Source organism: Nannobrachium achirus (assembly GCF_963921795.1).
Source record: "Nannobrachium achirus genome assembly, chromosome: 2".
Taxonomy (NCBI): domain Eukaryota; kingdom Metazoa; phylum Chordata; class Actinopteri; order Myctophiformes; family Myctophidae; genus Nannobrachium; species Nannobrachium achirus.
In genome coordinates, this window is record NC_137811.1 from 67,374,739 (window position 1) to 67,391,168 (window position 16,430).

Sequence of the window (16,430 nt, forward strand, 5' to 3'; positions counted from 1 at the left end):
TCTAGAAGGGTTATTAAACAAATTTGGCCGGGGTGTATTTTTTAAAATGGTCGGGAAAATGTTTGACAGCTAGGGTAATTTTCAGTCTCATTCACTTACTATACACTACACTATAAAGGAAAAAATGACTCCCAAAAAATCTGCTTTAAGTGGGATGTGAGGGGTCAAACTAGGGATTTTTAATTATTCTGAAACCATTGCAAGCATCTGTTTTGCACAAAAAACATTCCTTGGGCTAAAACGGCCCCCTCAAATGTGTGAATCCCTTTTTCAAACCACTAAACCGTCGTTACAAATGTTCGCTTAAAAATACATATAGGCCTATTCAAAGATTTGCACACATTATCTCGACTATTGAAAAATAGCAGATCTACAAGCTTGCCGTGAGCTTGTATATCTGCTATTTTTCCAATAGCTAAAGTATAAAATAATTAAGGCCTCTCCACCTTGGGCCCTAGAAACTAAAGTGTGGCACCAACTGCCACGCTGTGACCTTGTGGATCTGCTATTTTTTAACAATCTTGAGAATTTGTGCAAGTCTTTGAACATATTGACCCGATTCTATGAATGTCTTCTGAAAAACCTATGTTTCTATGCGTCAGTGGTGCTCAAACTTTTTCATGTCAAGGGCCCCCAAAATGATATGTATTTGGCCACGGACCCCCATCTCAAAATATGTTGTTTCAGGGACCACCCAGAAGCAAATATTTGAGTTACAAATGTTTTGTAAGATTTGCCACGATTTTTCAAGAATAGAAGATCTACAAGCTCGCAGCGCGGCACTCGGTGCTGCGCTGTGAGCTTGTACGGTATATATGCTATTTTCCAATAGTTAAAGCATTAAATCAGGGGTGTCCAAACCTTTTTCAAAGGGGGCCACATTAGAACATATTAAAACACCCTCGGGCCGACTATCTCCTGACCATAATAAAGTCACATACATATGCATCGCAATTACAATATTTTATTTAACTATCATCATCAATATTTAACTAATTCTGGGCGATCCCCGTAGAAACCGTAGATTTCCCGCTGTACCGCGGTGCCATGCCCGTCGATCCCGGAAGTTTAATTAGCTTTAATCATTATGAAAGGATTAAAAGTATTATCGCAGATTTTCGCTGATTCTGGCTCTTTAGGCCCGCCCCCCTAACTGTATCCGGTCATTTCCGGTCTGGACCGGATCTAGCTTTCCATATCCGGTCTGAGCCTGGGCCATAGTCCCGCCTCCGTTGGTTTACAGTGTAACAGAAGAGAAAGCTACTCGGCGATGGAACACTCGTTTTTCAATCGGATTTTTGCGTTTGGAAACTTTGATCCAGTCTCTACACGCCTGGATTATGATCCCCGCACATATCGTGCGTTTTGTGCGCGAACGTGTCCACTTGTTACCATAGCGCACAGTTGGCTTTTTTCAATGTTTTTTCATGTAAACACTGGCGGATAAGCAGGGATACAGCGTGGCAACAGATATGTCTATTTCAATGGGGTTTTTTTTATTCGAAAGCTTGTCACCGAGTCTACAGTCTACTAGATGAGTCGCGCACAGATTGTGCACGATGCGTGCGCGTGCCCACGTTAAAAGGTAAGGACAATTTGGCAGCTGCTTACTAGAGCTATGTTTAAAATGGCAGCAAAATTGTTAATATCAATTGTCTTTTGTCAGGTGTGTGACTCACATTACCAAATGTAACCAGACGTGCGAGGTAAAGAATACTATAAAATAGCCAGGGAACAAGGAATCCTGACAAATTATACTATAAAATAAAAACTTTTTACGGTTCTGGCGGGCCGTTTATAGTACAATTTAGGAATGAAGCTGCGGGACGCATAGAATTTGTCATCGGGCCGCCTTTGGCCCCCGGGCCGCACTTTGGACAACCCTGCATTAAATAATTCTAGGCCTAAATGGGTTAAGTACCATTTTGAGGTGCTTTTACTTTTCTTGAGCGTGTCTAGTTTTCAACACTTTATATGTATCTACTCCACAAAACCTCAGAGGTTTTGTTTTACTCCATTGCAATTATTTTTGAAAACTCTACTTGTTAAACTCTACTTTGTCGAGTATCATTACAAAAACATACATACTGTACCTTGCGTGTTCAGACCATAGACTGTAGAAAGATATGGACAGCCCGACACCATTGCTTTCTATGCAGCGAAAATGAGGTTTTCTTGTCCCTTGTATGGGTGACGCCATCATTCTTTGAAAGGTACCCCAGGAATCATAAGGAATGCTATTGGCTGCCAACGGTCACGTGGAATCGCAGGGATACATGGGAGAATGTGGTCGGAGCCTCCCGAAATACAGCACACGAAGAAGAACACAGCTGGCTGGTATCAGCTCCTCCCCCCCTCCCCCCCGCAAATCTATCATCAAGTTTAACATAAATGGGACCATATTTGCTCAAAACGCATATCATGGTGATTGAAAGGGATTTTTTCACTAGCGACAGGAACCATAAAGTATTTATGACAACGTTTATTAAGGTTAGAAAATCAAAGGGGAAGACGAATAGGGTCCAATGTAGACACATTCTTTTTGGTACCTCGCGGGGGGAAAACAGCGCAACTAGCGGCCAATCATAGGAACTTTGACTTCCGTGTTTGCTTCAGATAAAATCCTGGCAACGACACGCCTGGTTCAGACACACCATCTGACCTCTTCATATTTCTCTTCAACCCCCTCGTTATCGTGCCTGATTTGCCTGGTGTGAAAAGAGGCCAATTGGCACCTGGCACCAATTCACACTGTAATCATTGACACTAGACGACACACTGTGTCACTGTTGTGTATTTCCTGGCCATGATGATGCCGGTGTGAAACTGCAATCACAGACAATCCATACGTTGATGACAGAATGCGTCAGTGAAACATTATCGTGAGCGCATCGAGCGTCAGACCTTCACTCACAATGTTGACGTCGGTTGGAGTACTTATCGTTTTTCATGGTGGGAGAGGAGCAGGGAATAACTGACAACATTGTTATTATAAGTCATACATTCAAAAAATTGTTTGCAATAACTTTGTTTTAACCCATTTAGGCCTAGAATTATTGAATGCTTTAACCAGTGAAAAATAGCATCTATATACAAGCTCACAGCGCGGCACCGAGTGCCGCGCTTTTGAAAATGTCGTGAAAATGCGTGCAAATCTTACTCAAATTTTGCTTCTGGGGGGTCCCTGGGACTAAATATTTTGAGATGGGGGTCCGTAGCCAAATACATATCATTTTGGGGGTCCTTGACATGAAAAAGTTTGAGAACCACTGACATAGTAGTCTCTCAAGAACAGACAAACTGAGCTCCAGTTAAGTGAAAAGGACCTTTTTGTTGACGATGGCTAGCCAGATTGCTGACATATAGAAACATAGGTTTTTCAAAAAATCTTAGATGGATTCAAAAGACACTTATAGAATCGGGTCAAAATTCTAATTTTCACGATTTTTCAAAAATAGCAGATCTACAAGCTCGCAGCTGTGAGCTTGTATATCTGCTATTTTTCAATAGTTAAAGCATATAATAATGATACACAATAATGTGTACCCGTTCTATCTAATGACATGGCATAACATAACCATAACACAGTCTCTAATGACTTGTGCTTTAAAAAACAAACAAGAAAAACTACTTTGCTGACTACATCTATGCAAGACAAATATAGAATACACTCTTTCACGTATTAAGAGGCCAAACGTCTAAAAGGGCAATTTTTTTCCTATACATTCCTAAAAGAGTCACATGACGTTGGTACCGCTGACATGTGCTGATGACGCATCCTTGAACAATGTGCTCGCGTTGCAATAGTGGCAAAAAACGCGGCTAAATGTAAAAAGTCAAACCTGCAGGCATCAACAAATAGAGGTTCACGTCAGTCAGCCCGAAGGACAATCAGCCCATTTTGACTCGACAGCACTGGAAAATTGCAATTCGTGAAGTTGTCCTAAACATGATCTGACAACGCATTCTCACTCCCATGACGGGTGACTTCTTGGGATCCCGACATCCCAAAAAGTCAAATGTTTGACTGTTTTCGAGCTTGTAGATTTGTTGCTTTTGATGCTTTTGAATTTGAATCTTGAAAAGTAGCCGTTTTGGACACATACGTTTCCACTGGACAGAGACGACTTGTTGTTACATCTTGTTTTTGACTGGAGGCTGGTTGTAGTTAATGGCAGGGTTGCCACGGTCATGGAATTCCTGGAAATATTTTGAAATTAGAAAAATATTTTTTCCAGTACTGGAAAGGTTTTGGAATTGATCAAGGGTCCTGGAAGGTCCTGGAAGAATTAGCTATGCATTGTCTTTGGTTATTGATTTTGTTAATACCTCTGAAATGACAAATTCAACATTTGCCAAATTGTCAAATATTAGAGGCAGAAATTGTGGAAATAGCTGATCTACATGCTCACATCATGCGAGGCGTTGTGAGCATGTAGATCGGCTATTTTCACAATAACACCGTGTTATACAAAATTCCTCTACTCGTCAGGGTGCCGGGGTCCCCAGTTCAAATATGATTATTTCGGGGGTCACAGCCTGAAAAGGTTGAGAACCACTGGCATACTGAGCGTTATTGAGCTGAATTATTGTTATATAGTCCAGGAAATCGGGTTAAGTATTCTGGAAAAGTTTTGGAAAAGTTTTGTAAATGAATTGGTAAAGATGTGTGGAACTGGGAACCCTGTAATGGGAATGGGAGGCCTTAGTGGCCAACAAATGTTTAGGGGGGTAATGAGTTATGATTCTGTCTATCGGGTCGGGACATTAACTCGAACTGCGCTGAGTCGTCTGACGCAGACTTCGCATCGCTCGGCACAGCGACTCTCTCGCCTGGCGGCTCGCCCGGCGGCAGGGACGCGCAGAGAATGTTAGAGAGGCAGGGGCTGAAATTTCTAAAAGGGCCTTTTTGTGAAAATATTTAAAATAGCCGACCTCCAAGCTCACAACATGTTGCAGTGCGACAAATGGTACAAATAAAAATGGTATGAAAAAGAACAACAAAAAAGAAAATCAAAAACACATGGGAGTATCAGCTGTAACTCTGTTATCTGTGTGTGTGTGTGTGTGTGTGTGTGTGTGTGTGTGTGTGTGTGTGTGTGTGTGTGTGTGTGTGTGTGTGTGTGTGTGTGTGTGTGTGTGCGTGCCTGCATGCGTGCGTGCGTGTGTGTGGTATAGAGATGGTGCGCACGGCCACGCCCTTCCCCATGGTGTCTCTGCTCTTCGTGTTCACGGCCTTCGTCATCAGTAACATCGGCCACATCAAGCCCCAGCGCACCATCCTGGCCTTCGTCTCCGGAATCTTCTTCATCCTCTCCGGTAAGGCAGCGAGGGGCCATTCCTCACGCCTTCATCACACCCTTTGATCCATTATTGCCTCAGCCCTACTGGGATAGTGGTTCCTCTGGCCTATGGGTAAAGTGTCGCCGTGAAAACAATCAGATCTCTGCTTCCCTGGCGTTCTTTGCACCTCATTCATAGATAAAGCTTTTTATGTTTCAGCCTAGAATGGAAATCAATGCAGCCTAGTTGCGCCATTTTCTCTCTCTGCGAGCCACGGTGTGTGACGTATGGACTAGGGTCTTTCACAGGGAACACAACAAGCGTGCAGCACGCTGCACAGTTAACCCTTTGTTGTCTCGTTGAGGAACGAGACAACTCCTTTTTGCAGAGTGACCCCTAGTGGCCTTAACTCGTTACTGAACGAGTTTGGCCCGTTGGGTGTTAATTGGTGCAGGAAGTAAGGAATAGGCCCAATTTCAATTCCAAAAATTTAAATTTCACTGAATCACTTTGCATGTTTGAGAGGAAACACACAAACAGAATGTGAGTGCCAAATTGCTCTAGTGGGGCTCTAGTTAGTCTGTCACAGACTAAGGGGTTGTGTAATGGGAAGGGAAAGGTGAATATAGTTTATTGTCTGTGCTAAAGGAGGTGTTGTGAGCCTAGCTATCGTCGCTGTCAGGTGGGAACCTCATATCTCCCTATGTTTAAAATGTTCTGTTGCTTCTCATAAATGAAAGTCATATACCTACTTCATCCTATGACAAATTGACAATGTATACTATGTGAAAGTATCCCATAAACGACCATAAGCACATAAGCTTGTATAGGTTTATCGGCTGTTTATCCGCTATATTTATGACAAATATTTTGGGTTGAAATGAATATTTAACCAACCTATTTAACTAAATAATAATTGCATATTTGCATTCACTGGAACACATTTTTGTTGTTGTTATTATTATTATTATTATTTTTTTGTAACAGTTTTGGGCATACAAGGTTTCCGCCCCGCCGACTGTGGCTTTTATGAGGTATTTTGACAAGGGGATGATGAAGGGGCCGGGGCATGCATGGTGAATGGAATAGAAGCTCATATGGTGCTATATTAAATATATGATGCTGCATTAAACCTATGAACACATTACTGTAACTCTCCGCTGTATGGCTATCTCTCCTGGCTCACTCCCTTTTGACACTTACTCCCCCTCCCTCCCTCCCTCCCTCCCTCCCTCCCTCCCTCCATCGCTGGTACATTACCCCCCCCCCCCCCCCCCCCTCATTCACTCCATCTCTCCCTCATGCTTGAAAGTGCTTAATAAACTCTGACAAAAGGTCCGACGTAGTTCCGGTTATAGTTTGCTGTGCGTCATTCGCCTAACAAGCTGTCTGTGAGCTTGTAGATCTGCTATTTTTCAATAGCTAAAGTATACAATAATTCCAGGCCCCTCCACCTAGGGCCCTTGTACGTAACTCAGTCCCACTACCCCCCCCCCCCCCCCCCCCCTTTGTGACGCCCCTGACTCTAGCTGCACTGTCACTCAGCATTCAGCATACGGTCTACGGTCTGCCCCTGTCTACACACGTACGATTCTCTACACCTTATTCATAACTTTAAGGGAAAGACCCGCTGTTAAAATGCTACTGCAGTGCTGCCAGCCAGAGCAGCCAGCCTGCCTGCCTGCCACATTACCGTGGGCAGAAATAATGATATGCGCACTCACTGCCGTGGCGATGCCATTTTGACGCGAGATATCAACTCGGGGCCAGTTCAATCATGTTGTTTTTTTTGTTTTTTTTTCAAACATTCTTGCTTTTCTCTCCTCGATGAATATTTTATCTCAGTCTGCTGGTTCCTTGCCCTGGTTGAATATATACAGTTTCACATCAGTTAACCAGGAGTGTTAGCCGGGGAGCCACAGGCCCAAAAGCTCAAAGAATAGGGTTTTACCTGTGACGTCATGACATACTTTTTATTAATTTGGTCATTAAGGTACACAGAATGAGAGGCCTGCTCTGCCGGAAACTCTGCGAAAAAAAGTTATGGCCATTTGTATATTCACTCCATCGACTTCAATATACAGGAAAGAAACACACCAAAAGAAATATGCTTTAAGTAGCATGTGAGGGGTCAAACTAGGGGTTCTTGATGATTCTGAATCCATTGCAAGCATTTGTTTTGCATGAAAAACATTCCTTGGGCTAGAAAACGGACCAAAATAACAGTGAAAAGTGATGACTCATCACTTTTCACAGGTTTGAGAGGCTGAAATCTAGCCCAAGGAATGTTTTCATGCAAAACAAATGCTTGCAATGGATTCAGAATCATGAAGAACCCTTAGTTTGACCCCTCACATGCTACTTTTTTTTTAGTGTTTTTTTCCAGTATAGTGAAGTCAATGGGAAACTTTTTTTCGCAGTGTTTCCTGCAGAGCAGGCCTCTCATTCTGTGTACCTTATTGACCAAATGTTTACAACTCAAAACTAAAATTTGGAGTATGTCATGACATCACAGGTCTTCTCTCATTTTGGCACAGTGGCTCCCCGGCTATGTCCACAAAAACGTTAGGGTGCAAAACACTTTCTGCATCGATGACATGTCACTGCAGTATGTTGATGCGGTGGTGGAAGAAGTGTATCAATAAAAGTATCAATACTGCAATGTGGAAAATACAAGAAAAAAGTCCAGAATTCAAAATGAGTAAAAGTACAAAAGTGTTGGTGTCAAAACATAGTTAAGGTGCAACAGTAGTAGAAGTTCAAAATGTTTACAAATCTTTTGAAAATAGCCGATCTACAAGGTCACAATGCATCGCATTGCAACGCATCGTATTTCTGCCTATTTTCAAAATGCAGAAAGATAGGGCTGATGTGGTTGATACATGTTCTGTGATAATAATCTAAATCTAAATCTGCTAAAGTAACGTAAATAACCAAAGCTAATTGTAGTGGAGCAACAAGTATACAGAATATATGCCTCTAGTAGTGGAGTAGAAGTGGCCTCGCGCTGCGAGGCTTTGTGAGCTTGTAGATCGGCTATTTTCGGCAAAGAGGTTTGGTGGAGGAAGAAGAGCAGACTAAGTATAGTGAAAGGTCAAGTTTATTAGTGACGGTTCAAGTGATTAAATATCTGAAACAGCAAACCTTTACATGAATCCAAAATACAATGATGTTTGTGCTGTCAAACAATGAAACTATATGGAATCTATGAACAAGTTGTGGGGGGTCCCTGCTTCATCTCTCTCTCAACTAAGGGGTCCTTGGCCTGAAAATGTTGGAAGACCCCTGGTATAAAACACAAGCAGAGCTCGCGCTGTGATGTCTGCATGTACAGTATGTCTGTGCGCCCGTTTTTGTCCGACCTTGGTGCTTTTTGGCCGGGGCCTGCATGCATGCATGCATGCATGCATGGCGTCTCTGTATTCTGGCTCTTACTCAGGGACGTGCTGGCCATTGGGAAAAGCGGGACAACTCCCGAACGGCCGGTTCATTCCCAGCCGGTCCAGGCCGGCCATTAGGAAAAAAAATAATCTGTTTGCCCAAAAGTAAAAATTAAACTGTTTGCACAAAAGTAGTGAAAACAGCAGATCTACAAGCACACAACGCCTCGCGGTGCGAGGCGTTGTGTGCTTGTAGATCGGCTGTTTTCACTAGTTTAAATCATTTTTAAAATGATAAATACAAAACAAACGGTTTTGGACATACAAGGTTTCCACCCGACAACGACGAAATATAACTCATGTAATTGGCCCACTGGCTTGTCACTTTGTCACAAATCTTTGAGTAGCAGCAGCACTATAGAGAGAGATCTCTCTCTATAGCGCGCAATGAGGGCCTCTCCAACTCTTTTTCCTGGGCTGAATCAGGGGCCCAGCATGTCCCTGCTCTTACTTATTTAGACAGCGATGTTCTTTCTCACTGTGAGTGACAGTGACACACTTTAGACTTCCTCGTGCAGCGTGACACGCTGGCTATAAAAGGCAGGCCGTGCGTGGCCACTCAACGGCTCCAGGCCTGTTTTAATTTTACATTCCAACGAAGATGAAAATGTGCCATCTGGCTTCAGATGAGGCCTCCCGTCCACGTTGCACCGCGTCGCGTTGCTGTCGAGGGTGGAAACCTCGTAAGTGCGAAACCGTTCCCCATGTTTTAAAATTATTATTATTATTTAAAAGCGGTTTAAAATTGTTTGTTTTGTGCGACGCTCTTGTATGATGAAGCAGGGCATTCATTTACGAGGGGGCAAAAAAAAGACATAAAATGTTCAAATAATGTATTATGCACGTCAGTGTACATGCATGCATTCTCCTAATTTATTATGCAAATTGGTTATATATTATGCACTTTATGTGTCCCCTCTCCTATCTTCTCTTTTATGCTCTAATTCTTTATTTATCTTGGTCTTCAATATGACAATATGACAATATGACTTCACCCAACTTACTTGTAATGGGACAATAAAGAATACAGAATAATGGAAACCTCCAGTTTCCAATTCGCATTTCGAGCTACTTTTGACGCTGACGAGTGGGTGTTATCCCGTTAAAGGAGTAGTTCACCCCCAAAATGACATTTTTTCTATCGATCACTCACCCCATGGGGACATGAATTCAACAATATATTTTTGTTTTTGTCACATCATTCACACATTTTTAAATCATGAAAATGTGTGCAAATCTTTGAATATATATCTTTTTTAAATAATTGTAACTCACATATTTGCTTCTGGGGGGGTCCCCGATACATGATATTTTGAGATGGGGGTCGGCGACCATATGCACGTCATTCTAGGGGTCCTTGACATTAAAAAAGTCAGAATATGGAGATACGAGGTGTCTGCCCCGACAGCAGCGAATGTAGCTGTCCGTGAACACGGACTGGTCGGTCATGGACCATATGGCGCGCGTCGTGCGTGTGTAGCACACGCAGGGAGGACACGTGACGTGCTGCTTAACCCATGAAGGTTTTAGTCAGTGCTGGAAAAAGTACTCACATTCATTACTTAAGTAAACGTGTCTATACTGCAAATATAGAAATACTCTGTTAAAAGTGAAAGTCTTGAATTTGAAGTGTACGAAAGTATTGGCATTGAGCTTGTAGAACGGCTATTTTCAAATAGCCGAGGTATAGAATAGGGCGAAAGTGGTTAATGTCAATACTGCTCTCCATTCCGACATGTCGCCACTCCGACATTGACTTCTTATTGTCGGAGTGGCAACACTTCCATAGAGGTTATGGTTAGGGTTAGGGTTAGTGTCGGAAAGGAGACATGTCGGAATGGAGACATGTAACCGGTTATAATGTATGTTTTATTATTATAATTTATATCTGCAAAGTAACTAGTAACAAATGTAGTGGAGTACAAGGAAAAGTATTGGAAATCGGAAATACTCAAGTAAAGTGCTAATACCTCAAAATTGTACTTAATACATTAATTAAGTAAATGTACTTAGTTACTTTACACCACTGGTTTGAGCCTTGTGAGTGAAGGTTACGTACACTTACTCAAATTTGGGATATACTTTTACTTTACTTGAGTATTTCAATTTTTCAATGCTTTATACCTCCACTCCACTCTATAGAGGCAAATAATGTTGCAATATTGTACTGTTGTAAGACATAGACACATAGTGGAAAACTTTAGTAGTTAACTTTGCAGATTTAGATGCAATGCATTAACCACGTACCAGTGAGACGCGACAAGCGACCTTGCCCTAAAGGGCGAGGTCGTTCCATGTCTTGGCCATCTGGCCAGCGATGTATATCAGACCAGGAGAACCAGTTCTCCTGGTACCCATATATGGAGATCTATGCACTGTATATGGAGATATTGCTGTGAGACCCCAAACATGCTTACTCAGTTATTCGTTAAGTGAAAGTCCTATGATGTCTATGACATCTGACATCATACATACAATCCCTTTTATGCCCATATATGGAGATCCCTGCTCTGAGTATCTGACATCACTGTGATGTCACCTGTTTATGCTCATATATGGAGATCCCAGCTCTGAGTATCTGACATCTCTGTGATGTCACCTAGCTGTTTATGCTCATATATGGAGATCCCAGCTCTGAGTATCTGACATCACTGTGATGTCACCTAGCTGTTTATGCTCATATATGGAGATCCCAGCTCTGAGTATCTGACATCACTGTGATGTCACCTAGCTGTTTATGCTCATATATGGAGATCCCAGCTCTGAGTATCTGACATCTCTGTGATGTCCCCTTTGATGTCACAGTGATGTGTCAGGGGATGTGTCAGATGTGTCAGTGTCAGCTGTGACGGTTCTGATAGTAAACTGTGACCTACAGTCGCAATAAAGCATAATTTTATACTTCAGCTATTTGGAAATGAACACGATATACACTTATCTCACTTATCATAATTATAAGATCACATATTATTTTGAGTTGGACACATTAGAAAAAGATATGAGTGCTTGCTTGTCAATACTTTTGCTCAATTAAAACAATAATACTTGTGTTTCTATATTGTCATATTGCTAGTTTTTAAACTGTCAACTAAAGGGGTACTATCACTTTAAAAAGTAATCTTAAAATATTAGGTAATATGTTTATGATGTCATTGTTAGAATGCGCAATAAAAAAATAAAAAAAATAATTGACTGTACTTAGACTACTTACTGTACTGGTCAGCTGTTGTTGGGGGGCGAGGGGCAGATTACACTGTGACATGAGTTTCCGACTATTTCAGACCGTTTGCAGAGAGACCACGTGACCTACTGTATCATACTATTATAATTTCGGGGCGTGTCAGCGGGCCTTTAAGTAAAAAAAAAAAGAAGTACTTCCTCGCACAGTGAATGGAAGTGTCTTTTCTCTGGAGAGGGTGCAGCCTGTCTTTGAAAGCCTGTGCTTTGTTGTCCATGGGGAGAGCGTTGCACTCAACTCGTGAGCAGCCTGCAGCGCACTTCACCAGATACAGTATTTATAAGAACACGCGCTGTACGTGTGAACAAGGACTTAGTGTGATGTATGCATTAGAGCAGGGGTTTTCAAAGTGGGTGACGGGCACCCTGGGGTGCCGTGACGGCAGTCCAGGGGTGAGATATACTTGGAATTTATTTGGACACTTGAAAAGAATATTTAGTATCATTTTAAACTTGAAGTACAAAGTTATTTTCAGTCAGTTCTAACCAAAATGGCTATTATCTCAACGTTTTCCTCGCAACATAATCACTAAAATATCGTCACTGTCAGACATAAACCTCGTATCTCCAACTCCAAGTTTCAAATGTGTACGTCTTTTGGTAAAGCAAAGCCCTCTACAAGCACACAGTGCTTGTAGATCGGCTGTTTTCACTTGTTTTGATCATGTTATAGAATATAGATGATAAATACAAAACGAACGGTTTTGGACATACAAGGTTTCCACCCGACAACGACGATATGCTATAAATATAAGGTGCTGGGAGTGAAAATTATAATGTAGGGGTGCCTCAGATTAAAGAAATATTCATGGGGTGCCCTGAGACAAAAAAGTTTGGGAACCCCTGCATTAGAGAAGACATTCACTGCTAGGGCCGGGCAATTAACCCAAAATAATGTCCAAACCCGTGTTTAGAACCGTTTACCGACTTCATCTAGCTCGTGTAGATTCATGGAATAATCGAGATGCAGGGTTTTTTCTTCTAATAGATTTAAAAAAAAAGAAATTAATAATCAAATAAATCTCTAATTTGTCCGATATAATTTGTTTTACAATAGTAGCGTACAACAACTGCGATCTGGCTATTTTCGCGATGTGTATATCCCTTTTTAAATAATTGTTCATTATCGTAATCGAGGCACGAATTTGGGAATAATTGTGAGATTGATTTGAAGTTCACTTAATTGCGTTTAACAGTTTTCAGTGAAGAGGTTCGATGGATGCCGGAAGCAATATTTTTTAACAGGGACACTGACGACAAAGAGATGTGTGTGACGGAAGAATTCGCGTAGTGCAGGGGTCTTCAAACTTTTCAGGCCAAGGACCCCTTAGTCGAGAGAGATGAAGCAGGGACCCCCCACAACCCATAGATACCATATAGTTTAGCTTCATCGTTTGACAGCACAATCATCAATCAGTGTATTTTGGTTTCATCTAAATGTGCAGATATTTCACCACTTGAACCGTCAATACTTAATACACTTGACCTTTCACTCTGTACTTAGTCTGCTTTTTTTCACCTCTACACCAAACCACTTTGCCGAAAATAGCCGATTTGTAGATTTGCTATTTTTGGCTAAAGTTCCTACAATATGGACACTAGGGTTCAAGTGGTTAATATTGAAAAGGAGAAAAAAAGCTTATATCACACAAAGATTTGGAGGACCCCCTGTAGTAACTCTGAGGACCCCCTAGGGGTCCAGGACCCCCCTGTTGAAGACCCCTCGCGTAGTGATACATTTGGGGAGAAAAAGGGGTATAAAAGCACTCAGAAAAACGTCCCTGTGATCCCTGTCACAGCACTTGTGTGACAGGGATGTCATTGTGTCTCCATGATGCTCATTGTATCTTTAACACTTCCGATGCCTCTCACGTCCAGGAACATAGATAGATAGATAGATAGATACCTTTATTATCCCAAGGGGGAAATTCAGTTGTCCAGAAGTAGCATAGCAGTATACAGTTATTTACAAAGTTACAGAGACGTAAGAAAATATAGATAAGAGGGAAAAAAACAAAAACAAAGACAAGAGCAGTACAGTACCAATAAAGAGAAGGTGCATCAATAGAGGGGGCGAATAATATATAAGTATATATACATAAAGTGTCTTGCAAAAGAGACCATAGCAGTCAATGCTAGTTAGTGCAAACAAGTATCTCACTGTCATTGTTAAACAAAGCAAAAATACTCAGAAACTACCAACACTAACAACCTAATAGTGCAATGTCAAAAATCAGTGCGAAAAAAAGAAGAAACTAGGAAGCGTGTCACCGCAAGGCGCACATGAGCACTCTTCCTGGAAGGTCCTTAGAGGTCAAAGTCAATACAGCAATAGTTCCTTAGAGGTCAAAGTCAATACAGCAATGGTTCCGTAAGTCTAAGTTAGGAAGGGAGACCTTTTCAAGCGTCCGTTATGTGTCTCGTTGTACAGCTTAAGGGCAGCCGGTACAAAAGATTTTCCTAATCTCTCACATCTCCGTACTGGGTAGGTAAAGCGGTCGTTTCCTCTCTTACTCCAGTAACTGGTGATCTCTAGATGGAGGGGGTGGGAGGAGTTCTCCAAGATGGAATCTAGCTTCTTCGCAGTGCGCACCCTGGTTACTTCCTCCACCCCCTGCAGAGAGGACCCAACGACAGAGCCTGCTTTCTTCACCAGTCTGTTTAGGTTAAACGTGTCACCTGCTCTGTTGTTGCCACCCCAGCATGTTATACCAAAAAAGAGGACACTTGCCATGACAGACTGATAGAACATCTGTAGCATCCTATTGCACACCCCAAACGATCTCAGTCTTCTCAGGAGGAACAGCCTGCTTTTCCCCTTGCTGTGAATCGCCTGCGCGTTGTCCGACCAGTCCAGTGAACTATTCAGGTGTACTCCGAGGAATTTGTAGTTATCCACAAGCTCAACCACCTCACCGTTAATGGTGCTTGGCACCGGGGGGACTCTCTTGGAGGTGCGGAAGTCCACCACCATCTCCTTAGTCTTGCTTGCGTTGAGCTTGAGATGGTTGTCCTCGCTCCACTGCACAAAGTCCCTAACCACACCATCGTGCTCAGCCATGTTGTCACCCGAGATCTTGCTGATCACCACGGTATCATCTGAGAACTTCTGCAGATTGCGGTGCGACGCCACGGTCCCGTTATCTCGTCCAGGGAATTGTGTTACCTGGTTACCATGGTTACCAGGTAAACAGGCGCTTCTGCGGCCGCTGGTTCGCGGAAAGAAACCTCATATCCCATAATGATGCGAATCCCATAATGATGCCGAATCAGGAAGCATGTAATCTCTATCCACAATTTTCCCCGGGGGTTTACTGGAGACTATCAGGACCAAACTTCCGGGTTTAACAGCAGACATACAAGCTCACGTCGCGTCGCAGATGCAACCCGTTGTGAGCTTGTAAATCGGCGGCGGAAGATCGGTGCAAACGTCTGCGCAATGCACTATGGGGCGTTGGAAAATCGTGGATAGGCCAAGAAACGGCTTTATCTCAATAAAAAAAAAACGGTTCGATCACCAAGAACCGCTTTTTTTTCACCGGTGACACTGGGCCGCGACCGTCGGCCGCGGTTAGAATGCTTCATTTCCGTGTGAAAATAAACATATGATACGTCTGACCAGCGTTACAACATCGTCAATTACCACAACATGGACACAATTGTGGCTTCCGGCCAGGCTCTTTAAAACCAGTAAGACTCCATAACAGGCATAGACTGTATAAAAGATATCAAGGTTCAAGGTTGTACTTTATTGTTACATCTTTTGTACAGGTACATAAGAGTCAAACTTATTTTTGTTCGGCTTCCTTCAGACAATGCAGTGGTAGAACAACAAAAAACACAACACATCTAAAGCTAGCCTTACACCTAACAACTTTGGTAAGATTGTGGACAGATTTGGGAAAGATTTCTTAAAGACTACCCCTCACACTATAAGATTTGAAAAAGACTCCCCAAAGACTGCAGGATGATTTTTCAAAGATTTCAGTTGTTAGATGTGTATGCCTCTAAAGATTGTGTAAAGACTGGTTCAAGATTCCCTTTTATTTGCTGAAATATGCCTATTATATAGCCTTGTGTTCCTAAATAAATTATAATATTATTATAAAGTATTAGGCTAACCATAAATGAAAATAGCCGATCTACAAGCTCAGTCACAGCGCGTCGCATCACAGTATTGCAGTATTGATACTTTTACTTGATTACTTTTTCCATCACTGCACATGCAGTGCACACACACACACACCAAGCTCCGCCTTCCTCCCTCCCCAGCCCTCTGTGCCTCTCCTCTCTAGTTCTCTCCTCTCAGTCTAGCCGGCGCAGATCGATCCTATCAACTATTATCAACGTTGAATGTTTGGAATAATGGAAACGCGGAGAAATAACTAATAAAGGGCTGTTGTAGTAGCCACACCAACAACGACCAGGCTGGCAGCTCAGGCAGCGTCTTTTGGGGAATGAATGGCTTGG

General features: G+C 42.3%; 2 protein-coding genes across 2 annotated transcripts in view; one reads left to right on the top strand and one right to left on the bottom strand.

The window, feature by feature from the left end:
• The window catches only part of ccdc106a (coiled-coil domain containing 106a), a 366,031-nt gene that overhangs the window by 97,219 nt on the left and 252,382 nt on the right, over nucleotides 1–16,430 (bottom strand). The window lies entirely within an intron of this gene.
• LOC308299878 (voltage-dependent calcium channel gamma-7 subunit-like) overlaps nucleotides 1–16,430 on the top strand; it is a gene marked incomplete at both ends in the record, with an annotated part of 33,160 nt that overhangs the window by 2,718 nt on the left and 14,012 nt on the right. The window contains one exon of the mRNA XM_080743659.1: nucleotides 5,179–5,319. Coding sequence (XP_080599785.1) covers nucleotides 5,179–5,319 — 141 coding nt within the window. The remainder of the gene's footprint in view (nucleotides 1–5,178; nucleotides 5,320–16,430) is intronic.